General features: G+C 37.5%; 2 protein-coding genes across 3 annotated transcripts in view; one reads left to right on the forward strand and one right to left on the reverse strand.

The window, feature by feature from the left end:
- The first annotated feature begins 76 nt into the window (after nucleotides 1-76).
- Nucleotides 77-14,424, forward strand: LOC117386578 (serine/threonine-protein kinase D3-like). The gene is made up of 19 exons (XM_033983981.2): nucleotides 77-160; nucleotides 1,317-1,480; nucleotides 4,202-4,340; nucleotides 4,758-4,889; nucleotides 5,333-5,487; nucleotides 6,009-6,183; nucleotides 7,118-7,195; nucleotides 7,297-7,438; nucleotides 7,968-8,091; nucleotides 8,244-8,321; nucleotides 8,533-8,815; nucleotides 9,177-9,202; nucleotides 9,274-9,346; nucleotides 10,126-10,232; nucleotides 11,599-11,760; nucleotides 11,873-11,971; nucleotides 13,037-13,304; nucleotides 13,780-13,865; nucleotides 14,247-14,424. Exons 2-19 carry the CDS (start codon nucleotides 1,325-1,327, stop codon nucleotides 14,415-14,417), a joined length of 2,454 nt encoding a protein of 817 aa, XP_033839872.1. The 5' UTR covers nucleotides 77-160; nucleotides 1,317-1,324; the 3' UTR covers nucleotides 14,418-14,424.
- A 379-nt stretch (nucleotides 14,425-14,803) lies between these two features.
- actn3b (actinin alpha 3b) overlaps nucleotides 14,804-25,599 on the reverse strand; it is a 35,189-nt gene continuing 24,393 nt past the window's right edge. The window contains exons 7-21 of one of the 2 annotated variants that reach the window (XM_033983520.2): nucleotides 25,281-25,362; nucleotides 24,822-24,907; nucleotides 24,495-24,587; nucleotides 23,993-24,223; nucleotides 23,511-23,658; nucleotides 22,740-22,890; nucleotides 21,049-21,157; nucleotides 19,756-19,896; nucleotides 18,826-19,008; nucleotides 18,036-18,170; nucleotides 17,671-17,850; nucleotides 16,883-17,029; nucleotides 16,733-16,798; nucleotides 16,372-16,530; nucleotides 14,804-15,923 (exon numbers count right to left, since the gene is read on the reverse strand). In XM_033983520.2, coding sequence (XP_033839411.1) covers nucleotides 15,765-15,923; nucleotides 16,372-16,530; nucleotides 16,733-16,798; nucleotides 16,883-17,029; nucleotides 17,671-17,850; nucleotides 18,036-18,170; nucleotides 18,826-19,008; nucleotides 19,756-19,896; nucleotides 21,049-21,157; nucleotides 22,740-22,890; nucleotides 23,511-23,658; nucleotides 23,993-24,223; nucleotides 24,495-24,587; nucleotides 24,822-24,907; nucleotides 25,281-25,362 — 2,070 coding nt within the window. In that variant the 3' untranslated portion in view covers nucleotides 14,804-15,764. Of the gene's footprint in view, nucleotides 15,924-16,371; nucleotides 16,531-16,732; nucleotides 17,030-17,670; nucleotides 17,851-18,035; nucleotides 18,171-18,825; nucleotides 19,009-19,755; nucleotides 19,897-21,048; nucleotides 21,158-22,739; nucleotides 22,891-23,510; nucleotides 23,659-23,992; nucleotides 24,224-24,494; nucleotides 24,588-24,821; nucleotides 24,908-25,280; nucleotides 25,363-25,599 lie in introns of both variants that reach the window. The other variant, XM_033983519.2, reaches the window with a different exon arrangement.

Genomic DNA, 25,599 nt, shown 5'->3' on the forward strand with positions numbered 1-25,599 from the left:
ACTTTTGGTTGTGGCCTGAATAAGGTATGTGTCTGCGGTAACTTCCTGTGAAAGGAAATAAAAGTCACCACAGATACTTCATACAAGAAGAACAAGAATGGACCGGTGAGCTGTTGTGCACACAAATAAAGACGTCGCTCAACTCGGCTGCAGTAAACAAGTAAGATTCTATCGTTTATTTGATTTTGATCTGAAAACGTTGGCATGAACAGCACAGTACTGCATATTGTTGATTTGTGCTATGACTCCTAAGGTCATGCAGTAGTTACATTTACTTTAAATTTTTTATTGTACTTTTCAGAGTACTTTTCTAGCAGCATATTTTTACTCCTACTTGAGTAATATTTTTATTGAAGTAACAGTACTCTTACTTGAGGCAAAGTTTTTGTTTTTTTCTTCCCACTATGAGTAAGTACAAGTTCATAAGGTTTATGTCGACAATATGATATGATTTGAACATTTGCGTTTCAGATATAGTTAAGTAAGTTTTTCTCAATTTTATTTCGATCCTTTGAAAATATTAGATTTTGTGCATTATTTAATATTTAGTCCTTCAAATTACATTAACTTAAAATTATAAATGAGATTGAGAAATGAGTCCAGACAGTTACTCTCACTTGCATAGTACTTTCCCAGTTGCTTTTTCACTCTTGAGTAGTTTCTTGGACCACTACTTTGAGTAGTATTTTCAAGTACTCTACCCAACAGTTTTATATGTAAACAATTCTACTGCTGTGGTTGCTTTTCTCTGCACAATGCATCACAGTAGCTGCCATTACTTTACTATTATTGTTTACAGGCAAGTATTTTAAATGTGTACTACGTAATGTTTTTGATGGTGGTACCAACACCTCCTTTCTATGATGGTTTTATATTTACATAGTATAGATTCAACATCTATATTTATTACAGGTGTTGTTGTTTTTTTCTCTCTCCACAAATCTGACCTGTAACTTGGCCTGATGGTGTCATCTGCTTTTCTCCATGGAAATAAAAAACATTAATGTGGTAATTAATCTTCATGGAGACAAGACGATGACAAGAAAAGTTCCATAATTCAGATCTGTTTAAAGAATTCACACCTCAACTATTGGTCATTTCTAATAAACTACTCTTCATTGGTCTATTCTCTCATTGATTATATTGGTAAATTGTTCTATCCATGTATTTACTGCCATCCCTCCTCTGTTCAAACCATCTGAATCTCAAATCTGGACTTTATTTACAAAGCAGACAAGCAGATTTCCTCTTTCCAAATCCAATATATACTAACATTTCCAAAGATCACCTCATTATTATTTTTTTCTTCTTTGCAGTTTCCATCATGTCCACAGAGTCCACTTCTAGTCCGGCCCAGGATCCAGGCATAGCTTTGGTCCAGTTTCAGTTGGGACTTTATCGAGAGGTGGCCCGACTCCCTCCCTTGTGCCGGACCTACCAACATGCAAAGAAACTGGCTTCAGAGATGATTGAGAGGAAGGTAATGCAACAAAGGGTTCATTCTATATCTGTTTTGACTTCATATATTTGAACTGAATTGGACACAAAAAGGCATTTGTGAAGATGAAACAAAATGGTACCACTTTATCATAACCACACCTTTACTTGCCTTAATGAGCATAAAATAATAGTTTATCAAAATGATTCAGGGTTAGTAACTACCTAATTAAGGAATTAGCCCACAGTCAGAATAATTGGTTGAAAGGACTTGAAGCAATAATATTATCATGGCAAGTTTGTGGAGCTAATCCCTGATAAACAGTGGTGGAAGAAGTGCTCAATTTGAAAAAACAAAAACAAAGTTAAAGTAAAAGTAACGCATGAAAAAATTGACTTGAATAAATGTATTAAAAATGTATGCGTAAGCCCTCAGTCGTCCAGGTCTGATCCATAAAAATAGATTTAACTTTGGCTTTTGTTATTAAAAATTGACTTAAAGAGTAAAAAGGATTTCATGCATATTTTGAAGTCTTTTAAGGCTTCAATTATGGTGATTTGATAAAAGATTTGTGCTGAATTCTGTTCAACAGAGACAGTTGAATCTACTTTTGTTTTGTTCGTTTTCTAGCTGTTTTTATTTAGTGTATTTTTGTTTCCTCAAACTACGAACAAAAATATACCTCTCAACCTTTTTAGCAGGTCTTAAACAATAATAAAAAATACTTTTATTTTTCAGTCCAGTTCAAAAATGTAGTGGATTAGAAAGTACAGATACCTGCTCTCAAATGTAGTGAAGCAAAACTAAAAAGTATCCACGATAAAAAATTTACTTAAGTACACATTTTAGGTATTTGTAGTGTACTTAAGTATAGTATTTTACTACTCTTACTTTGATACATTCCACCACTGCTGCTAATAACATTGAATATTTATTTCAAAAAACAGTGGATCTCCCATAGAGTTATATAGGCCCTGCCCTCCATCTGAAATTATGAAAAAATATATTACAATATATTCAACCTATTAAAAAAAACAAACTGTATATTCCCACTGCCCAGCTTCAGCCCTGCATCAAAGTGACTGTTGACCACCGAATGACCAAAGCAACAAGAGTATTACATTACTGAGATCTATATTTTAACCACAATACCAGAGGTGGGTAGTTAGTTACATTTATTCAGTTATATTTACTTGTTTAACTTTTTACTTAAAAAAAGTAAAAAAATATAGATTCCCAACTATCTTGTGTACCGTTACTTTAGTAATTTCTCGGACCACTATTTTGTACTTTCACTTGAGTAATACTATTTTGAAGTAACGTTAGTCTTGAGTAAAATTTTTTGCTACCCACCTGTGTATTTCATAATATAGTGAATGCATGCGTGTTTTAAACTTGCTGGACCCTGTAGATTTTCTGACTCAACATAATACGCTGTCTGTCGTCCCACACAGACCTCATTCTTTAGTCACAGGTCAGTATCTTTCAAATTGTCTTGGAAAAACACAAAAAGATCGCTTTACATAATATACAGGACTGAGTGGGCTAGATTTGAATAAACCAGCAAATGTGCACAAAGACTGTTATAGACAGTCACTTGTGCAAAATAAAAATAGCATCACACCCACAGAAGAATATGTTTCAAACTTCTGCAGTTGGAAAATTTGCTAAGTAAAAATACAATATAGTGTGGGTAATACTATGCTTACGTGCATTCATGTTTGCACACACCACTTTAAAATCTAACTAAACTAGGACTTAACCAGGACCAAATCCAAGTCCACATCTGGACTAGGTTGAACAGGGTTCAAACCAGGAAGTGTAAAGTGTAAAGGCAGCCTTAAAGTCGAGAGTTAAGGCTCTTTTTGACATAATAACTTCCCACTGCAACTCACAACAAACGTAGTCTAAATACAATTTAATATTTTACATCTAAAAATAAAAATGCTATGTATAGGGCACGGACATGTTCAGTTACTGCTTTTATAACAATTATTATTTCTATGTTGTTATTGTTTTGAAATCGTGAGTGGGCTAGATTTGAATGAAGCACCAAACGTGCGTAAAGAGCGTCACTTGTGGAAAATAAAAATAGCATTACACCCACAGGTTTTCTCTAATGTTTCAAACTTCTGCACATGGAAAATATGCACATAATTATGTTTACTCTTAATGTCCTTCCAGAAAACTGCACTTAATTGTTGTGAATGAGTGTACTAGTGTTGTTTTAGTCATCCATTGGCTAGCTGTTTGAAGTCATCTTGAGAGCATTTGTTTAGTTGAGATTTGGTTCCAGGGGTCTGACACCCTTGTATGTGGTCTAAAGCACCACAGACACAGGGTGACAGACTCATCTTTCCAACCACAGCCTTGCAGACTGGGCCTTCTGTCTTTCTTTCTCTCTCTCTTTTTCTCTGCTCTGAGCTGTTTCCAGGCAGCTCAGGTCAGACTCCTGTGCACCTGTGTCACCTGACCACAGCACGGCCGTGGTTTGGTGCATCTGTTTCAGCACTCTTCATTCTACATTTTGTCCTCCATTATAGACTTTTGTGTGTTGTGTGTTTTGCAGACAAAAAAAACATTTAACGGAATGTTTGCATAATCCCTCAAGATCCCCAAAGGATCTAAAGTTAAGAAATCTAGAGTTAGGAAACAATTACCGATTTAAAAAATAATTATTTTATGAGCAATGTGAGTGATTGTTAATGATGGTAAAACTATCACTTCCATCCAGTCCTTCTCTCTCCCTGTGTCTGGTCTCAGGCTCCCACCTGCAGTGTGGTTGGTGCAGGAGAGAGGATCCTCCTGTTCAGACACTGTTCCTCCTCAGACCTGCTCCTGAAGCTGCTCCAGGACCAGGACAAGCTGTGGGACGGGGATCTCATCGAGGTTGTCATCTCAGGTCGGGACAATACAGAGCGAGAGATAGATTTGATTAGATAGTTTAATGAGATAGATAGATAGATTTTAAAGGTGCACTATGTACATTTTAGGTGAAGGGTCCGCCACCAGCTTGTCCTCCATGGAATGGCGATGTTGCTTCTTTGTCTAAAATGTTCCACAGTATGATATTAGTCTGTCTCCATGGAGACAAGCAGATGGCACGACCAGCTCAAGTTACTTGTCAGATCTGTGGAGAGGTGACCCCACTCACAGTAAGAATATTCTTTGCAAGGTATTAAAAAATCTCCTCAAATCTCCTTGCAGATTAGTAGTTGATGTACCATCATTCAGAAAAGTTAAATAGTGCACCTTTAAATATCCATGTTTTCTACTTTTCGTGGACTTCCATGAATAAAGTGTTTTGTTTTGAACTCAGGGTCGGCGTCGGTTACAGAGATGAGGATCCACCCACACTCACTGGTCGTCCAATCGTATCGCACGCCCACATTCTGTCATCACTGCGGAGAGATGCTGTGGGGGCTGGTGAGACAGGGGCTCAAGTGCACAGGTCTGAAGGATAACGATGCACAGAAATCAGCCTATTATTATCATTTTTTTAACCAAATCAATTTTACATTCAGTTTACAAGGTCCATCTAAAAACCCCAAGAAACCTATAAACACTCTGTAGTTAAAGGTGTACCATGTAACTTTCCTGGTTGTGTCCATGGAAATATTATGGCTTTCTTTGGAATGTTCCACTGTAAGGCTTTAAACTTTTCTATGTTGCATTTAATCAGTCGTAGGTGTTATATTTTATGCATTCTTACTGTGTGAGCCTCGCCGTATACTGTGGACAAGCAGGAAGCGGACCCTTCACTTGAAAAGTTACATAGTACACCTTTAGTTCTAGTTTTTAGTTTTTTCTTCATTTTTGTATAAGAAAGTGGAAAAAATAAGGAATCGCGCTGTATTGTGAATTTTACATTGATAAAATTCACTTTCTTATCAGGTTGTGGGTTAGATTTTCACAAGCGCTGTGCTATACAGTTGCCCAATAACTGCAGCCGAGCTCGGAGGCAGGTGAGCACCAGCCTGTCTCTGTTCCCTCCACGCAGACCCCCCACACACTCCCTCTCCAACCAGGCAGGGGGCAGCATGGAGGAGGTAAGAATGTTTGTTACATCAAAAGTAATGCCATATTTTCTTACGATTTTCATACTTTTTACTCTTAGAAATAGAGCTGAGCAATATGGCAGTAAAAATTAAACCATAATCTGATCCCTATGGTGATATGATATTTTGGTGACACCAGACTCTATTCCCCACCCTCTCCTTCTATTTGTCAGTCTCTGTTATGCTTTGAGTGAGGGACAGGTGGCTTTAACCAGTCACAGTGTGAATTTTCACAGCAGATGGCTTTACCTGCCTCTTAAAAAAGAATAGATGAATATATATGAAATTGTGATCAAATCAAAATCTTGATCTAAGCTACAAGAAAATCATCATATACATTTTTTGGCATATTGCCCCTCCTCATTTGGAAGATTAAGTTAAGTTCAACTTTTGTGTGGATATGATTCTGTTAATGTTTTTAAAGTTGTCTTACTCAGCCTTATTGGGAACAAGATAGTGTGTTAAACAGGTTAAACTTTTTCTTTTTTTACCCCCTCCCTATCACCGCTCAGATCAGCCTGTCGAAACCCTCCTCCAGCTCTCCCTCCTGGGTAGAGGTGGGTTACTGCAGCTCTGGATCCCTGGTCCCTCACACCTTCCACATCCACAGTTACACCAAACCTACCGTGTGCCAGCTCTGTCACCGACTGCTCAAAGGGCTCTTCAGACAGGGACTGCAGTGTTCAGGTCAGTCAGAGTTATAACTGTGTTTCCTCATCATTAGCTTATTCAAAGTTGTGTTGTCAATGTGATTGATTGATGCATCTTTGAGTAATCCTGTATTGTCCTGCATTTGAGACTTGAGTCCTCAAAAAATTATATATATATATATATATATATATATATATATATATATATATATATATATATATATATATATATATATATATATATATATATATATATATATATATATATATATATTTATATATATATATTTATATATATATATTTATATATATATATTTATATATATATATATTTATATATATATATATTTATATATATATATATATATATTTATATATATATATATATATTTATATATATATATATATATATATTTATATATATATATATATTTATATATATATATATTTATATATATATATATTTATATATATATATATATATATATATATATATTTATATATATATATATATATATATATTTATATATATATTTATATATATATATATATATATATATTTATATATATATATATATTTATATATATATTTATATATATATTTATATATATATATATATATTATATTTTATTTATATATATATATATATATATTATATTTTATTTATATATATATATATATAATATATGCATATGCGATTTAGTTATTGGTGTAATGTCACAATGGAGAGGCAGGGCCTCTTAGTTCTGCAGTTTTATATTATTATTGCAGTTTACAATGAACAAAACACAAAATAATGCAATTTTGAGTTTAATACTTAACCCGAAAAAAACAACAACAAAAAAAAAAAACACCGCCTTGTGGTAGTTAGGAAGGATTAATGGAACTGTAGCTACATACATAGTAACATTTGTTTTAATTCTAGGCTTTGTGAAAAGTATCAATTTTCATATAGTTTTCTTTTCTCCAGATTGCAGGTTTAACTGTCACCAGCGCTGTGAGCCTCTGGTCCCTAAAGATTGTCCTGGAGAGAGAAAAACTGCCAATGGTTAGAAAATCAGACCTAAAAAAATAAACCCATAAATGGCATGCTCAAATATGTTTGTTGTAATGGCAATAGTAATAGTTTGGGTCTTGTTTTATTCCCAGGATCCTCAGGGCCTGGTTTGGTGGTACCTACTGATCCAGACGAGAGCGAGTTAGAGCTGGATGCCACTTATGAAGAAAGCCTCAGTGATGAGGACATGCCCATGGACGGAGACTCAGACCACCAGCAGAGAGAGCCCATGAGGTCAGGCTGAGATGAATATTGTTTTACTGATTAAGTGCCCTGTAAAAAGAATATACATAGGGTCTTTGTGGTACCTGATCTAAAAACTACAAATAGACAGACTGCATCACAAGCTTATTTTAAATCTTGAATCTATTAGTTTGACATTGCTAATGCAGTTTGTTTGCAGAGGTCCAAAGTTATTCCTCACTTATTTTATGTATTCCAACATCCTAATTATTCACCGTGAACAAGCATGCAAACACTCACTTCCAGATTATCAGAAAATAAAATGCTTTATAATTAGATGCAGACAGCACTCAGTGGACTTATTTTGACTCCAAAAATTGCTTATACAATGTATGTGTACAGACAAATTTTGCTCAGATACATGGGAAAACAGTCAGGTACAGGACCTTTAAATATTGAAAACATTCTGAGCTTTTAGCTTTTAGAACTCTTAAAGATTGTTTCATTATGTAGAGTTTGAGTGAATGAACTCTAAATGTGCCAATACAAAAAGTGTGAAGTTGTATTTTTTTGTCTCCAGCCCATGCTTCAGTAACTACATCCCTCTGATGCGGCTGGTGCAGTCAGTTCATCACACAAAGAAAAGAACTGATGGAGTTTTGAAAGAAGGATGGCTCCTGCACCACACCAACACTGACTCACTGGTATAATAAATATAATTATATTTAGCTTTTTTATTGATAAGTTCCAAAAATGCAATTGTGCAAATGTATATTTGTAGTGATATTTTACTCAAGGGACATGAAAATGATTCTGTTTTATATATCTTGAATACATTTTACATGATCTTTTTCAGAAAAAGCGTCATTACTGGATTTTGGACTGGAAGACCATCACTTTATATCAAAATGAGAGCAGCATGAAATATTACAAGGTATGGACCAATACATTTCTTCATATATATATTTTTTTAAATAAATGTATTATTTATGGAATTCTATGATATACTACAACCACTATTTTGCTTGTGAAAAATTCTACATAAGTCAATAACAATACTTTTCTCACAATTACACAGGCAATAAAGTTACATAACATTCATTCAATGTGTTAGTCTACTCAATTATGTTTTTATGTGTTATCAGGAGATCTGTCTGTCCGAAGTGCTCCAAGTCCGTGCACCCTCTCTCCTCTCTGTCCTGACTCCACTCTTGGACCGTATCAGCAGTAGTTGCAGCAGCAGTAGTAACTGTTGTAGTAGTAGTGCTACTACTATTAGTAGTAATAGCACTCATTCCTTTGAGCTGGTGACTTCCTCTCAGGTTTACTGCATCATGGCTGGAGAAGAGAGCGTTTCCTGGGAGATTGCCATCAGACAGGCCCTGATGCCTGTCCAGAGCAGTACCACATCCAACCAGCAGGGAGAGAGTGAGTGATAACAGATTTTTGTGTTGCAATTACAATAAGTAGGAATATTACAATTTTAGAAGTTATATCATTTATTTCTTACTATGCTGTAAAATATTTACATATTTATTTATTCAGTTAATCAATTTAGAATATCTATTTTTCACACCACAAATAAAAAAATAAAACCCTTTATTCATTTTGATTCATATTACTCATGCTAGATATAGATTGTTATGCATAGGCAAGAGAATATGACCCACTTAATTGGATCAAAAATTCTGAATTCAAATATTGTATCCTGTGGTAATTAATCTAAAAACTGTCCATATTGTATAGGTGTATTATTTTTGACTAACAACTGTATACTGTGTGTTGACAGGTACAGAGCCTTACAATGACAGCATGGTATGTATGTTGTCATATTTAAAGTACACATTTTTATTTCTTATTTTCAAACTATATTTTGTTATTTATAGGACATTAGCTGCACATATCAGATTTTCACCAATGATGTGCTGGGTTCAGGCCAGTTTGGAGTTGTCTATGGAGGTAAGGACATTTAGGTGTAATTAGGGCTGGGTGATATGACAAAAAAATGTATCCTTCCTCTTATGGAAACATTTTTTAATTACAGTTCATTTTGTCTGATTAACAAGTAATAAATTGCAATATTGATTTTCTGAACATAAACAATACAGACTTTTAAATCTCTGCTATTTAAAACAAAAAATATTATTCTTCCAAAGTCTGAACTCTACTCCAAACCATTAGCTTTTACAGACAGAGGATTGTGATCACTAAAAAAAGACGAACTCAAGACACTACAGGCAAAAAGCTGGTCACTGACAATTAGAAGTATCTAAATTTAGATCTTCTTAAATCAATCCATCTTCTTCCACTAAACCGGGGCTGGGTCGCAGGGGCATCAGTCTAAGCAATTCAGAGACCCTTTGTGATGAGCACCACATTATGGCCAGTTATGTCGCCCGGACTGACGGGAGAAGTCCAGGACCCGACCCTGGATCCACCAGACACTTACCATCAGGGTGAGGTTCCGGACTTCTAACACAAGACCCAGCCGGGTACAACCCAAAGGATCAAGGTGGGACCATCTTCCTGTGGACCCACCCCGGGCTGGAGAATCCATAAGGGCCGCTGCACAGAGATCTGCATGGCAGTCGACACAGATCTTCTTAAAATTTGATTAGTTACCCAGCCCTGGGTATAACTTATTGCTTATCTTAAAAATATATAAATTCATAGAAAATCTGTGTTTCTCTCTCTGCATTTCACTGTTTTATGTAATTCTACATCCATTTCTCTTTTAGGTGCACATAGGACATCTGGTCGGGCTGTTGCCATAAAAGTCATTGACAAAACTCGCTTCCCCACAAAACAGGAGCGTCAGCTGAGGAACGAAGGGGCCATACTTCAGGTGTGTCAGGCTAAATACTGCTCTGCAGTTAGTCTAATCAAATATTCAAAGTTATACTATGTAACTTTTCTAATGGAGGCTCTGCCACCTGCATGTCTTCATGTTACTCATGTTATTGCTTTGTGTAGCTCTACAGATAGCTTTTAAATTTAAATCTCCATTGAGACATGCAGGTGCACAACCAGGAAAATTTGCAGGTCAGATCTGTGGAGAGATGACCCTTCCCATTTTTGCTCCTGACTACTAGTATCCCACACTTTGTGTTAGCACTGGCTAAATTGTAATCCAATTCATTTTAATAGCGAACTAGAGAAAAGTTACACCACTACAATATTATATAAAATATTCAATTCATTTCAGTTCAAATTATTTTTGTAAAGCCCAAAATGACAACAGCAGTTGGCTCTTAGGGCTGAACATGATAATTAATTTAACCAACAGAAACTTAGAAAATCAACAGTGAAACAGAAACAGACAAGCAAATTAACCAACAGGAAATAAGCAAATGCATAACTGTCCCAGAAAATCCGCTGTCCTGAGACCCTCCTTCTCGGCAAAGAAAAACTCAAAAACAAAACAAAACAAAAAAACAGTGGGAAAAAGAGAAATCTAGAGGAGAATCACAGTGAAGGAGAGATCCTCTCCCATGGGCAGGCAGGCTGCAGATGTGTCTAGGACTAACGTTCATCCATTTGCAGATAGAGTTCAATACTGTAGAACCAGACCCCACTCAATTAAGGGACAGAGGGGGGCTTATCCACGGTAGGGTGACGATCATCCTATTTGGTCATCCAGCCAGATGAGGAAAGGAAGGGTCTGGGTCCACAGAACAGCATCAGGGCACAGGATCTAGGGTCCAGCCATCACCCAGCAGTCAGCGGCCAGGCATCTGAAACAGTTGCACTTCCCAGAGGGGAGTGAGAAAATAGACTGATTTGTGTAAAATCTATACTGTTCATGTGCACCAGCAAGTCAACAATATACGCTTTCTCTGGGTATCTGGAAAACAGCTTTGCAGTCTGTAGATGCATGGGTTTCAGAATAATGAAAAGTGTTACCATGGCAATTAACAATTTGTATAGTGAAACGTCCTCAAAATAGTGCCATATAACAGCAAGCTAAAACCAATTAATCACTTATTTGTGGTTGAGATCAACAGCCCTATGCAAAATCACACATGGTGGTGCCCATGGCAACTTTCCAAACAAGATCAATAGAAATGCATGTTTTTCAAGGTATTTCAAGGAATTTTTAAAAATAAATGCAAAATGGAAAATGTACATAGTGCATCGCTAAATGATAACATTCAGATGTTTCTACTAACACATGAATTGTTATTTAAGAGTAACTTAGTTTCTTCTCATAGAGCCTGTCACACTTGGGTGTGGTTTTACTGGAGGGGATGTTTGAAACCTCGGATCATGTTTTTGTGGTGATGGAGAAACTTCACGGTGACATGTTGGAAATGATTTTGTCCAGTGAAAAAGGAAGACTCCCTGAACGCATCACACGCTTCCTTGTGATACAGGTCTGAAGTTTTCATGCCTTTTCAAAATAAACAAACCTACACAACCAACTCACGTTATTTATATCAGATGCTTGATCATAATACTAAATAGTTTCTCTTTTTGTTTTCATAGATTCTGGAGGCTCTGCGTTACCTGCATTTAAAACACATCGCTCACTGTGATCTAAAACCTGAAAATGTGCTTTTGACTTCTGCAGACTCTCTTCCTCAGGTCCGTGTCTATTTTATACCAACTTTAACATAAAGCTCTGTCAATAAATCTCATTTTAGAAGGATTAATCAAAATCTCATGATACTGTTTTTATGTAAAGGCACTCCTCTCAGGGTACAGTAAGAAATGATTTTCATTTGCTCATGTTTATTGCAAAATATATATCTTGCAATTTCCAAATCATAAAAACTTTATTTAAAGATGCACTATGTAACAGGTCACAGCTGTGGAGAGGTGACCCTATTACAGTAAGAATGAATGTTTTTCAAGGTATCTTTGAGCAACAAACATAATGGTTTTAAATCTGAAGATATTTTTAATGTTTTAATACTGTGAAACATTTTAGGCACAATAATAACATCTTCATGGATATGAGCAGGCAACATACCCCCAACAGAAAAGTTACATAGTGCACCTTAAAGAAGACATATTGTCTTTTTATCTGTTATATAGCTATAATCTATGACACCCGTGGATCATTATGTTCATTATGTCCAATTGCTGTGTGTATGGAAGGAACCATGGGGGGTTGCTGTTGTTGTAATTGGTGTAATTGTTTTGTTGCATATGAATCACTTTGTGCTATATTTCAAATCTATCAAAAGTGCTATACAAATAAAGTTTGATTGATTGATTGTGATGTCATAAAGTGGTAACTACCTTTTTAGCCATGTTCGGTAGAGATTGGAAACTCCAGGGCTGAAATTATCCAAATGATTCTAGTGAAGGTGTATGGAGTTTAAAAACACAGTGGAGCACTTTCTGTATTACCACATGACATCACAAGGTGGAACAGGTGTTCTCATTTTTAGAGAATGATGCCTAAATATGCAGGGTCTGTGTATTAAACAAGTGTGAATGAAACAAAACACAGCTCCGAGTATGTTTTTCATGAAGAAGCAACACAGCATATAACATAGCAACAGTAGAAAATAGTGTAATATGAGCCCTTTAAATTTGACACATTTATAAACACTACTTACACTTAGACATACTTTACTGAGTTGATATACAAGGAACATAACTTATGTTACTACTACTTTCTACTTTCTGTGGATATTTCAGGTGAAGCTGTGTGACTTTGGCTTCGCCCGTATCATCGGCGAGAAGTCTTTCCGGCGCTCTGTGGTGGGCACTCCGGCGTACCTGGCTCCAGAAGTGGTGGGTTTGGGGGGGTACAACCGGTCCCTGGACATGTGGTCTGTGGGGGTGATCCTGTACGTGAGTCTCAGTGGTACTTTCCCCTTTAACGAAGACGAAGACATCAAACAACAGATCACCAATGCATCCTTCATGTACCCACGGCAAACATGGGCACCCATATCACTGCAGGGTAACTTTCCACAATGTTTGGTCTTTTTATTAAAGGAGTTCAATTTGTTTATTTCTGCTTGATGCTTACAATACATTTGACATATGCTAAAGCCTTACCTGATACATTTTATTTTAAAGGTGCACTATGTAGCTATTCTGGTGGGAGGGCCCCTCACAGAATTTCCACAGTATGGCATTACACTTTTATATCTCCATGGATACAAGTTGATGACACCACCAGGTCAAGTCAGATTGCAGTAAGAATGCAGAGTTTTCAAGTTATTTTTTTGTCAATAATGTCATACTGTGGAACATTCAGAAAAAAATAATAGCAAGAAGACGTTCAAGTGTATTCTAAAAAAGTGCACCAATGACACATGGGTCCCATATGAATTTTCACTATGATTGTTTTTTCAGAGTTTGTACTGTCTGGTCCAGATCATCTTCACTGCTGTATATCGTGTATAAATCAGTGCTTGTGGCTGTCGTTTCAGCGGTGAATCTGATCAGTAACCTGCTACAAGTGTCCACGAGGAGGCGCTATAGTGTGGGCAAAGCGCTGGGGCACCGCTGGTTCCAGGTCAGTCCTTTCAGTTGTTGAACAGAATGAGAAATTCTGAAGTATGTTATGTAATCAGGGGCCATTAATCATAATTATCTCCTATTGACATTTTCCTCAATTTAAAATTATTACTTTTTAGAACCTGATAAAAATGCATACTTCAGTAATGTAATTTTGTATAATGTATATGCTTTAAGCTATTTTGTCTTAAGTAGTCTAAACTCTAAAACACTTTCATTTTCAAAAATAATAAAAAAAAAAAAGTTTATGTTGTGATTCTTTTTTGAGTATTTAAGTTGAGAATTATACACATAAGTGGTCTAATAATGAATATAAATGTTGCACAAATTATATCGCACCCACTTGTGTTGTGTTCTTACCCATGATCCTTTGCTGCAGAACTTCCAGTTGTGGTGTGACCTGAGGGAGTTTGAGCAGAGAGTGGGCTGTCGATATCTGACCCACCAAAGTGACGACGAGCACTGGAGAAACTATGCCCAAGAGAGTGGACTGGACCTGCCCCCCCACCTGCTCTGGGACCCCCTCCCTGACCCCACCCGGGACATGTGACTACTGAAGGTATGAGGATGATATCACCACCTTCTTTTGGTCATTATGGTTTAAATAAAATATACTCTTCTTAAAGCTCCAGAAGGTAACTTTTTAACCAAAGCAATAGACTAAACTAAAGCATTTTTTTCTCTCCTTTTTCATAGTTTGCACTGAAAATCATACACCACTTCCAGAAAGCAGCATGGTGTTGCTTTAATATGTAAATCGTGGTGTGAATGTAATAATAATAATAATAATGTCATGTAACTCATACAAATATAAAAAAAAACAACCTAACAAATTCACATCAACGTCAATTTGCTTTTTGATGTTGGCTGTGTGGTATAAAAAGTGTCATCAAGTAATAACAGTAGACTCTAAAAACAACACGGACCACTGCAGGGTAATAATATAATTTCCCTTTTTTATTCCAACTTTTTCATATTCAATGTAAGTGATTTTGTGATGACAGAGTGAGTTGGAGGAGAACAGAGCACAGTCACAGTTTGTGAACTAAAACTACATCAGGACCAAACCCTAAAGTCTTCTTCCATAGGCCCGCACTGGTCCCACGTACAGATTCTTGTGTCACAGTAACTTTCTCTCCCCTGGCGAGGTGCAGCGCTCTACCCCGAGCCGCCTGTAGGGGGCGCAGGGCAGGTGGCGGTGGGATAACTCTCTTTGGCCAAATCTGCTCATCTTCCTGCGTCTCTTCCTCAGTCCTTACTAAACATGGCCCCATAGTTTTAATTACCCAGTGTGCTTTGCTGTCTCATATCCGGTTGTTTCGGTGCTCTGGTTCCCCTCCCGTTGACCCTGAGCGTCTTAAGGCTTTAAGTTAATAGTGCTAACTTTAGGTGTCACAGTGCAGTAGTTTAGCTTCTTTAGCTCAATTGCTAACTGGAGTTCCTGTGGTTTAGATGGGTTTATAGATAAGGCAGTCATAGACAGCATTCTTTAACATTGCATGCATCCGCACAAATTCACAACGAACCAAGCCAACTGACCAATCAGCTGTTTATCATAGTTCCTCTATAATTACCCTTCTACAGAATGTCTGCCAGAGAAAGGGCAGGCTCAGGCTTTGCCAAAATCCTCATGTGCACTCAGTGCCTCTTTTAGCGTTAGCTTCATATGTACGTGGATTACATAAACACGCGGCACTACAGTGAGTGCTGGACAGTCCAATTAAACTACAGATTTGAGCAAAGCCCTGGTTGCCCCCTCTCTGGACAGTAGGGGGTGATAGAGGGCTAATGGGCGGAGAGTTAAGATTTGAAGAGAAGAGATGATAAACAAAGCATATAGGAGGACAGTAGGGTTACAATGGCTCTCCAAAAGGAGAAATGAGAGGGGGGGGGGGGTTTATAAGTCGCTCTCCCCATAGAGGGCGCTGGAGAAGGAGATGTAGTCCAGGGCTCCGGGGGGTCCATCTGGGCCGATGTACCGGGTCATGCGGCTGATGCAGTACTCGGCCTGCTCCGGAGGCAGCTCCCTGCGCAGCTCCTCCACTGTGATGTAGTTCTACACAGAGACACCAGGGGCGTTAGGAGCACATTTACTTGACAGTGTTAAAGTGCATATGACAGATTAGACTACTGGTACTCATTTCATTACAACATAGTTAACATTTATATAACAATTTAACAATTCTATTAAAGATTTTTTAAAAGTCTTTCCTTTTAAAAAAAATTTACTTTCTGGTTGAACATGGCCGCAGATATGACAAACGTAAAGGTAACTCTATAAGTGTTACCTAGTTTTGACCCTTGTTTACATTATGGTCACTATCTCAATTACATAATAGTTATGATTGGAGTAATAAAAATAACTCATAACAGCTTTATTTTAGTAAAGAAAAATGCAGGTAAATTGTCTCTGCCTTTTGAATGGAATTTCCCATTTAACCAGGTAGGAATTGGAAAAGCTGTCATATGCACTTTACACAGAGGAGGTTCCTGTAGACCTGTACCTTGTCTGAGGCCAGGATCTTGAAGGAGGCCATGACTTGCTCTGCGGTGTCGGTCTCGGCGGTCTCGCGGGTCATGAAGTCGATAAAGGCTTGGAAGGTCACCACTCCAGTGTTGTTGGGGTCGACGAGGGTCATGATACGAGCGAACTCCACCTCACCCTGGCAACCACAGACCAGTCATCAGCCGCAGTACTCACATATGTTTTGTCTGCTTTAGTATGCATAATACATCTTTTATGTCTTTTTTTACTTATACATTTAAAATTGATACACAGGGTGTGTCTTTAGTCAAACAGCAATGTCCTTAGTCAACTACAGCCTTAATCAGAACTGTACTTTTTCTTTTGTGTTTTAGACTGACCAGATCGTAGCCCATGGAGATGAGGCAGGCGCGGAAGTCGTCTGGGTCCATCATGCCATTCCTCTTCTGCGAAGGAAAATTACAGAAGTTTACAACAGTTACAATAAAATAACAATACATAATACATTTGGAAGAGGTGGTAGAGCGGACCCTGTCAAAGTGGTTGAAGGAGGCTCTGAACTCATTGAGCTGCTCCTGGCTGATGCCCTTAGCGTCGCGTGTCAGGATCTGGTTCTCAACCTCATTGATGGTTCTGGCGATGGTGGTGAGCAGCTGCTCCCAGCCCACGCGGATGTGCTGCACAGAGTATGAGACTTTAGGTTTACACTTAAACTATGTGGAGAAACATGATTGTATATTATTTAATATACCATAACTGTAAAACAAAACTGTGAAAACTTTTTCATAAATTTGTATTTAATTTTCATTCAAAATGGTTCTCAAACTCACACCAAGATAATATTTGGATTTCCAAGTACGACGAGATATAACCCAGCTATATCAGGCCTAAATGAGGGCTAAAAAAAAGCAGGTCTAAAATGAGACTAAACCATAGATAAAGTAGTTCTTAAAAATGAGAAAGACAAAAACATTAATAGATACCATTATTATTTGATTATGTATTACATATATTACATTTGTTATTTATATTCAGTCAGTCTATCTGTATTTATGCATGCCTTTATTTTATTTTCTCATAGTTTTTATTCACTGTTTTATGTTGCACCATTTCACTGAAGCAAATTGTTAGTTTGTGAATTATGTTCACTAGCAATGACAATAAAACTGTTTCTGATTATTTCTGGAATGCAGATTACACCTCTGTTTTGATTATTCAATTGGATCATCTACGATAATGCTTCTTTCTAAAATCACAGAGTTGCGCCTTCCCTGCTTAAAAGTCAGTATCAGCAGAGTAAGACTGTGTGTATGTGTACCTCCATGGAGTAGTTGGTGTGCTTGTTGTCGAAGATGAGGGACTCCTGGCTGAGCTGGTGGTCTCCCTCCAGTTTGTCGATGTTGGATTTGTAGTTGATGATGTTCTGCTCGTACTGCTTCAGGCTGTTCATCTGTTCCTCCAGAGACCCGGCGATGTCCACAGACACATGGCTGATCTCCTGCAGGGGGGAGGCAGGAGAGGGGACACAGGAGGAGGGGCATAGGAGGGGTGACACAGGAGGGGTGACACACGAGGGGGGACACAGGACACAATTTTTTTAAAAGTAGCTTTCTTGTGGAAAAAGGTTGGAGATTCCTGGTTTAAAGTAGTTCAAAGTTCTGTGTAAACAAAGCCTGTGTGTACCTCCATCTTAGTCTGGATCCAGGGTCCAATGATGTTGGCCTGAGCAGCGAACTGGCGCCTAAGCCTCTCATTGGCCTGCTGTCTGGCCACCTCCTCCTGTAGCATTTGGTCTCTGAGGGGCACCAGGTGCTTCACCTGAGACACACGCAAACACACACAAACTCATGAATATACTTCACATGAATAACACATCCTGCTGTGTCACTTCTGTTTGAGTTTTCTGAACACAAAGTGACTCTTTCAGAATGCTGAGCTCAGCCTTTTGAAAGGTTATGGCTGCACTCATGAGACCTCATGAGGCCAGAGCTCAGACTGAGCTCAACACAAAGCACTGTTGTATTTTAGACTGCTTACACTGTAAGCCTTACAGAGACCACCAGGCCTGTGGCTTTATTCCCTTTGTAAGCTGTAATAGTTTTAAATGTGAGAAAATTGTTTCAAAAGGAATACCTACTTGTTGCTTTTGTTTTGGTGCTTGTTGCTTTTGTTCTGATTTAAGGGTATTCAGACTGCCAAGTACCCTCAAACTATAATCAGTCAATCACACCAACTTTTCACACCAGGTCCTAAACTAGGACGAAATAAGGTCTAAAGCTGAGACAAATCCAAAGTCGTTCTAAATCTAAATAATGATTTACCTAAAGGAATACACTACAACTTATCGCTAAATAAAACAAATATTATAACTGCAGAGTAATGAGTATACCACCAGAGGCAGTGCATTCACCACAGTTGGAGAAACACTGATGTCATTACTTTAATAAGAGTGAATAAATAAATAAACTCTGACCGTGTCCCACTTGTTGCCGATGTCCTGTGGGCTGAGGTTGGTGTAGGGGTTGATGCCGGTCAGTTTGATACCGTAGGTCTGGGCAATCTTCAGGATTTCATTGTGGATTCCTATTGTGGCCATGCGCTCCTTATCGGCCTCAGGGAGAGTGGCTTTGAACTGGTCATGGGCTGTGATCAAGCTCTGCACAGACACAAGGAAATATGTCATTATAATTCCAAACCCTAACAGTGTAAAGGAAAAATTAGACAAAAAAGCAAAAATATGCATTGGAAAGAAAAAATCCTATACATTCACTCAGTGTAAAGAGTACTAAATTGCAAAAAATTACTTAATTACAAGTACTGCTGGCAAATTTGTACTTAACTAGGAGAGGAGACAGATGTGAGACAGCTGTGTTTTGGGATGATTGGTCTGCTGTACTGCTGTACTCAGACATGCTTAAAGAGCCCATCTGATCTATGTTATAATGTCATTTCCTCATCTAAAACATACTGAGCTGTGTTTTGTTTCATTCACACACATTTAACATACACATCCTGCATATTGAGCACTGTAACACAGGAAGCAACAGGAAGGACTCCACTGTTTTAAACTCCATACACTTTCACTAGAATCATTTGGATAATTTCAGCCCTAGAATTTCCAATGTCTACTAAAAAAAAGGTAAAAGAGCTTTGGAGATGTAGACAGACTAATTATAAAGGATTATGCAATGCAACGCAACTGCAGGTATTTTTTTTGATGAGGTAACAGCATTGTAACAGGTCTTAACACTCACAAGAAGCGATTTCACGTAATATAGGACCCTACTCACAAAAGTACAATTACCTAAAAATCTACTTAATTACAATGAAGAGTGTTTGTAATGAGTTATTTGCCAACTCTGCCTATTCTTAATACAGAATAACTGGTCATATTTCCCCTCACCTGGATCTCCTCGATGCTGTGGACGATGAACATGTCCTGCAGGTCCTCCATGGCTCCGTCCATCCAGTTGTTGAAAGGAGCGGCTCTCTTTGCAAACTCCAGGTACAGCTGGTCAATGGTCTCCCACAGCTTCTCCACACGCTACAGACACAACAAGCACAAGTTCAACACCAACAGAGCACAGGTACAGGGCTCTACCTTGATAAACAATTAGAAGTGCTATAAAATGTAACCACAATCAGCCATATTTATCCATTTTTAACAACTCATAATATGTTCTGAATGAGCCTGCAAAAATATGTTCGAAAGCAGCACTGTCAAGATTAGTGCTGTTAAAAGTAATGAAAATCAGATATTAATCAATAATAAAACTAGTATCCAAACTAGATACTCATGTGAGCAAGTATCAATACTAAAAATGTCATGACTAAAATGAACCTTTCATAAATAGCTTTAGTATGATCTTGAGCAGTATCAGAACAAGTATAAGACCACACAGACTAGTGTATGCCCATGGACCACTATGGAACATACCTGGATGACTGAGGGATTACATTAACATAATAGTACTTTCTCTTATATTACTATGCTATTTCATGTTGAAAATCCCATTCTATTGTTTGTTATTGATTGTTAGTGAAGTTACAAGTAGTGGTGGAACGCAACAAAGTAAAAGCAGTATACTTAAGTACTTTAGTATCTGTACTTAAGTACATTTTATAGTGGATGCTTTTGACTTTTACTTCGCTACATTTTTGAACTGGACTAAAAAGTAAAAGCATTTTTTATTACTACTGAAGAGAGGCCTGAGGGGTTTATTTTTAACAAGTTCATAATTTGAGCAAACAAAAATATACAAATAAAAACAGCTAGAAAAAATGATTGATTCAAATGTTTCCGTTGAACAATTCAACACAAATCTTTATTAAAATCAATACATTTGAAGCCTTTTAAGACCTTAAAATATGCGCAAAATACTTTTACTTTTTACTCTTTAAGTAAGTTTTTAAACAGGTACTTTCATGTGATACTTTTACTTACTTGAGTATTTCTTTGCTCTGGTATCTCTACTTTTATTTAAGTAACGAAATTGAGTACTTCTTCCACCACTGGTTGAGAGTATTTTAACTTAAAAATGGCTGGAGGGGCCTTCATGATGCCAAAAAACAAACAATGTGTCTGACTAAACTTCTGTTAGCAAGTGCTAGGACCAGGACACAACCACACCACTTTACCACTACAGAGCTTATATTATATTTTTGAGTTATTAGTTTTGTCTTAGTGACACTTTACCTCCAGAGAGTCCCTCCTCTTCTGGGTCAGGGTGCCCAGGTTGTCCCACTGGTCACAGATGCCCTGGCAGCGAGCGTTCACTGAGGCAGCATCGTGGTAGTCCAGCTCACTAAAGACACGTGGACAACTTCAAAAATACTACACGTCCCAGGTAATTTTACAGTTCAAGTGCATAGGACAGGTTTTCACGATTTTCTAATTATTACTTGGTTTGGTGGGATTGTACTTTTGGTATATATTTATAACAGTTTTACTTTTGAGTGGCAGATTGTGGAAAAAATGAAAAAAGTACAGAAATACAGGAACAGGCAGTGAGTTCTAATGCTGTTATCCCTCTACCTACATCATCAACGCTGACAATTCCATCCTAATTGCAGGGCGGCATTTTTCTGAAAGTTTAAGTTTGAACAAAACAAAGGTGCTTCTTATTTTTATTAGTCTAATCATAACTATTGTGCAATTTAGCCAGGATATAGCCCTTGTTAACATTATTTTTGTTAGGAAACAGTTGGAATTACCTCTACGTAGAGTCTTATCTGCTGCCCATGTCTAACCAGGGAGTCAAAAAAATAAACTTCACCCAAATTAAAACTACAAAAACTAGTTATATTAATTTGTTTTAGTCTAACCTGTTATATGCACTTTATTAATGTATTACAATCAATACTCCACAAATTCTTGGAAGTCAGTTTTGTGTTTTCTGAAACTTTAGGCCACATGCGGTTTGTGATCTATACGATGAGCTTTTGAAGTGCAGTTGATAAATTGTCGGTGGTACATTCAAATGCAGGTCTTTGATGTTACATGCTGATGTATGGAGCAGACTTTCTGAGAGAAAGACCACGATGAGCTGAGGGAAAAAGAGAGGAAGATCACAGGCTCGTGTTATCCTTTCATCCTCTCCTCATTAATATGATTTTAACTCTGCTTTTGTCCCTGCTGTGGCACATACTGTCTGCTACTGCCTGGCCAGCACTGTACAGAGTATAAATGGGTCTAAGCTAACTGTTATTTGCAACATTTTGAGGATTTTCACCCATTCAAAACATATATTATTTTGTTTTAAACAATTTTTTTCATCTTTCAGAAGCCAGTACATAAGGCTACAACCATTAATTGGAATAATGGTGACTTCTCGACTAATAATACTTGTAATTGTAATGTGTTTTAAAAATCTCAATATGCTGTAGAAATAATTTGACAACTCAACTTATCCAAAAAAGAATCACTGACTACTAAACTACTGATTACTGGCCACTAAAATAAGTGTTAGTTGCAGTCCTAGTACAGGGTTTATGTTAAAGAAAAAAGTTGAATATAATCTAAAAGTGGCTTTATAAACTAGGGCTGACGTATTTGGGATAAATATATAGTTGTGATTTTTCTGGCAAAGCATTGCAATTACATTTGCAATTTATGAGTCCAGAAGCATTAACAAAAAGACTGAAATATTCTACAGGGTTAGCAGTTTAATGCAGAATAAGAATAAAATATTCTGTAGTTTGTGAAGGAAATGATGGTACTTAAAATAGCAGTCTTTGAAATGTACTAATTGTGTTAACTCAAATTGGGACTTATATTTGATTGTGATTTATCATGTATCCCTACTGTAAACTTCCAAACTGTATGATTATATAAACTAGTTATTGTTAAACTAAGAATATTCTTTAGGGTGATATTTTGAGACTGACTTGAGCTCCTGGGCGATGGCGGCGATCTGCTCCACGCGGTCCTGGTGTGCGGCGAGGTCACTCTCAAACGCCTCATGTTTCCTCATCAGAGCACGGATCTCCATCAGAGACGCAGACTCAAAGTCCTTCTGAGACAGCAGCTCCTCCTTACCTGTAACATCAGGGTTTGGGTTAAGAGCACTGGTACAGTCAAGACAAGTGTTAGCAGACTCAGGTCGTCCTCTATTCATGTAACTGATCTGCTCCAAAAGATGACTCATAAAACTGTTGACTAAAGACATGCCCTGTGTTAAGTGAAGTTTAAGTGTATTTGTCACATACACACAGTACAGTCTGTAGTGAAATTCTTATGTATCTTCTAGCAACTTAACAAACAAACAAACAAACAAACAAACAAACAAACAAACAAACACACACATTTTTCTGTGTGGCAAATAATCACCTAAAAGGGGCAAATTATTTGGATTTTGCTCCAAATATGTATGCAGAGGATAACAAGTAAACAACATCTCCATCCGTGAAAAGGCAGGTATAACTGTTACTCCCACTCACTCCATACATTCTCCCTTCTCTGTGGACTATATCAATTCTTATAATTGCAGTAAAATATAAACTGATAAAAGCCATAGTCGACTAAGAGACCATCGGCCTGTGACTCAACTAAATGACTGAAGACTACAACCCTAATGCTTAGTTTAAAAGCTGAATTATCCTGTGAGGTTGTTCATATCCTTCTCCTCCACATTTCCCTGCCTGTGGGTCTGAGCTGACCTGAGGTCCAGGACTCGTGCATGGCACACTTCTGCTTGAACTTCTCAGCCAGATGGTCCAGTCTCTCCAGACGGCGGATCTCCGTCAGCAGCCACTCCTCATAGCCCTTCTCCACCTGCTCCAGCCCCTTCCAGGCATTAGCAATGTCCTGCAAAGAGGGTGGAGGACTCACTTACATTTACAGTGCTACATTCATACAATCTCTCCCCCCCCCACCGCCACCAGTAGATGTCATCTGCCTGTCTCCATTTTTTTTATTTGATATTTGATTTTTTTGTTGTTGATATTTTTCTTTTACTTTGTCTCCATGGGGAAATATACTCTTAATGCTATACTATGAAACAGTCTAGACAAAGCAATAACACCTCCATGGAGACCAGCATATATAGCTGGCCTTCCATCAGAATATAGCATAGTGAATCTTTAAAGGATCGTTATGGGAATACTGCTAATTATCCACATAAGAGTGTAGGGCAGCTCACCGACACCATCTTTCCTTCAGAGGGCATGAAAGCAGGCCTGTTGCTCAGCCTGAGCTTGGTCTGCAGGGTGTTGAAGTTGATCTCAAGCTGGCACTTCTCCTGGACACGTGGGGGTTTGTGGATACGGCGATAGTCTCTGAAGTCCTCCAGCTTCTGCTGCATGGCCCTCATGGTCTGCTCAGCCACACGGTTCTCAAGCCATGGGATGGTACGGCGGATCCATTCCAGAAGCTGCAGGGGTCAGGAGTCAACATAAGGAGCTAACTAAACTGGAAATAAGTTGTGCTAAAAGCTTTTGTCCAGTTGACAAAATTCACCTTTCTTTTGCAAAAATATTAAAACAGGAATTTATTCATGTTGGATGCACTGAAACCTCATGTCTAGCTCTCTCTGCTTTATTCAGAAAAGAAAAACAGGAACACTCCAATAAAATATGCTGGTAAAGTCTCTTATATAATTACATTGGTGAACAGCAGATGTAATATTCAGATCGGATTCTCACCTCACTGGCCAGTTTCTCGTACTCCTCCATCAGCTTCTCATTCTCCTGGTTCACAGCCAGCACTTTGCAGATACGGTTGGCAGCGGTCTCAGCCTGAGAGGAGCATACATCTACACTCAGTAAGTACATTACATGCCCGCTTTAAATAATATACTGAAACTGGAATAATCAAGTAACGCAACAATTAGATCTGTTTTTTTTTTTACATGCACAAAAGGAATCTGGTCATCAAAAACACCAGGTGACATTTGTCAGTTAGCCAGTGGATTTTAAAAGTACAACAAATTTTAAAATAGCTCTTCCAAGATAATGATTTTTGAACTTCACCTGCTCAGCTCCAGCGAAGGCGTGGTAGAAGCAGGACACATAGGTCATGATGGCCTTCTCATCAGGTTTGGGTGTATTCACAATATCTGAAAAACAGAATTCACACTAAATTAACCATGTTCAAACATAATTCATTTAACTGGTAATGCACTATAATAACTGCAGACTAAACAAAGCACGAATCCGGGTGCAAATGAACAAATAGCGTATTAAGAATGGTTAAGGCTCTGTAGTTAATTAATTAATACTCTAAATTCAAACCTATATATTAATTAGTCACCAGGACTTCATTCTTAATGCAATATCATTTAATTATGAATTAAGTCTTTGTTCATGCTTTATTAAGGCAAAGGTGTAGTTATTATTAAGTATTAACATTTACTTTAACTTGAAAATGCACTTGTGTTACATGTTAATATTCCCTATAAGAAACTAAATTCATCGCATTAAAATGTTTACCTTCAGCATCAAGCATTTTTGGGATGTCCAGGAATTTCTCAGCCACTTCGAAAGCAGTGTTCAGGTTTCCAATGGGGTCGTCCTGTATTCACATTAGATAAAATTATTCAGAATTCAAATCACTCAAATAGACATAGCCTGGGATGAACCAAAATTAATTCTTTGTCTAAATCTGGACTAACTAAAAGTCAAGACTAAACGTATGTTTATAATTTATTGTAAAAATGACCACTGGTATCTTAGTGAAAGTGATCAGATCAGATATTATACATAAAGTGTCTATTTTTAACCATAATGAAATTAATATAAGCTGCATCTA

This window comes from Periophthalmus magnuspinnatus, chromosome 18 (assembly GCF_009829125.3).
Source record: "Periophthalmus magnuspinnatus isolate fPerMag1 chromosome 18, fPerMag1.2.pri, whole genome shotgun sequence".
Classification (NCBI taxonomy): Eukaryota; Metazoa; Chordata; class Actinopteri; order Gobiiformes; family Gobiidae; genus Periophthalmus; species Periophthalmus magnuspinnatus.

What these genes read in the sequence shown, in the direction of transcription:
- LOC117386578 (XM_033983981.2), top strand. Translation starts at nt 1,325, where the DNA reads ATGTCCACAGAGTCCACTTCTAGTCCGGCCCAGGATCCAGGCATAGCT. An exon ending in ACACCAACACTGACTCACTG is followed by an intron (nt 8,092 to 8,243) that starts GTATAATAAATA and finishes GATCTTTTTCAG; the next exon opens with AAAAAGCGTCATTACTGGAT. An exon ending in CTGCAGACTCTCTTCCTCAG is followed by an intron (nt 11,972 to 13,036) that starts GTCCGTGTCTAT and finishes TGGATATTTCAG; the next exon opens with GTGAAGCTGTGTGACTTTGG.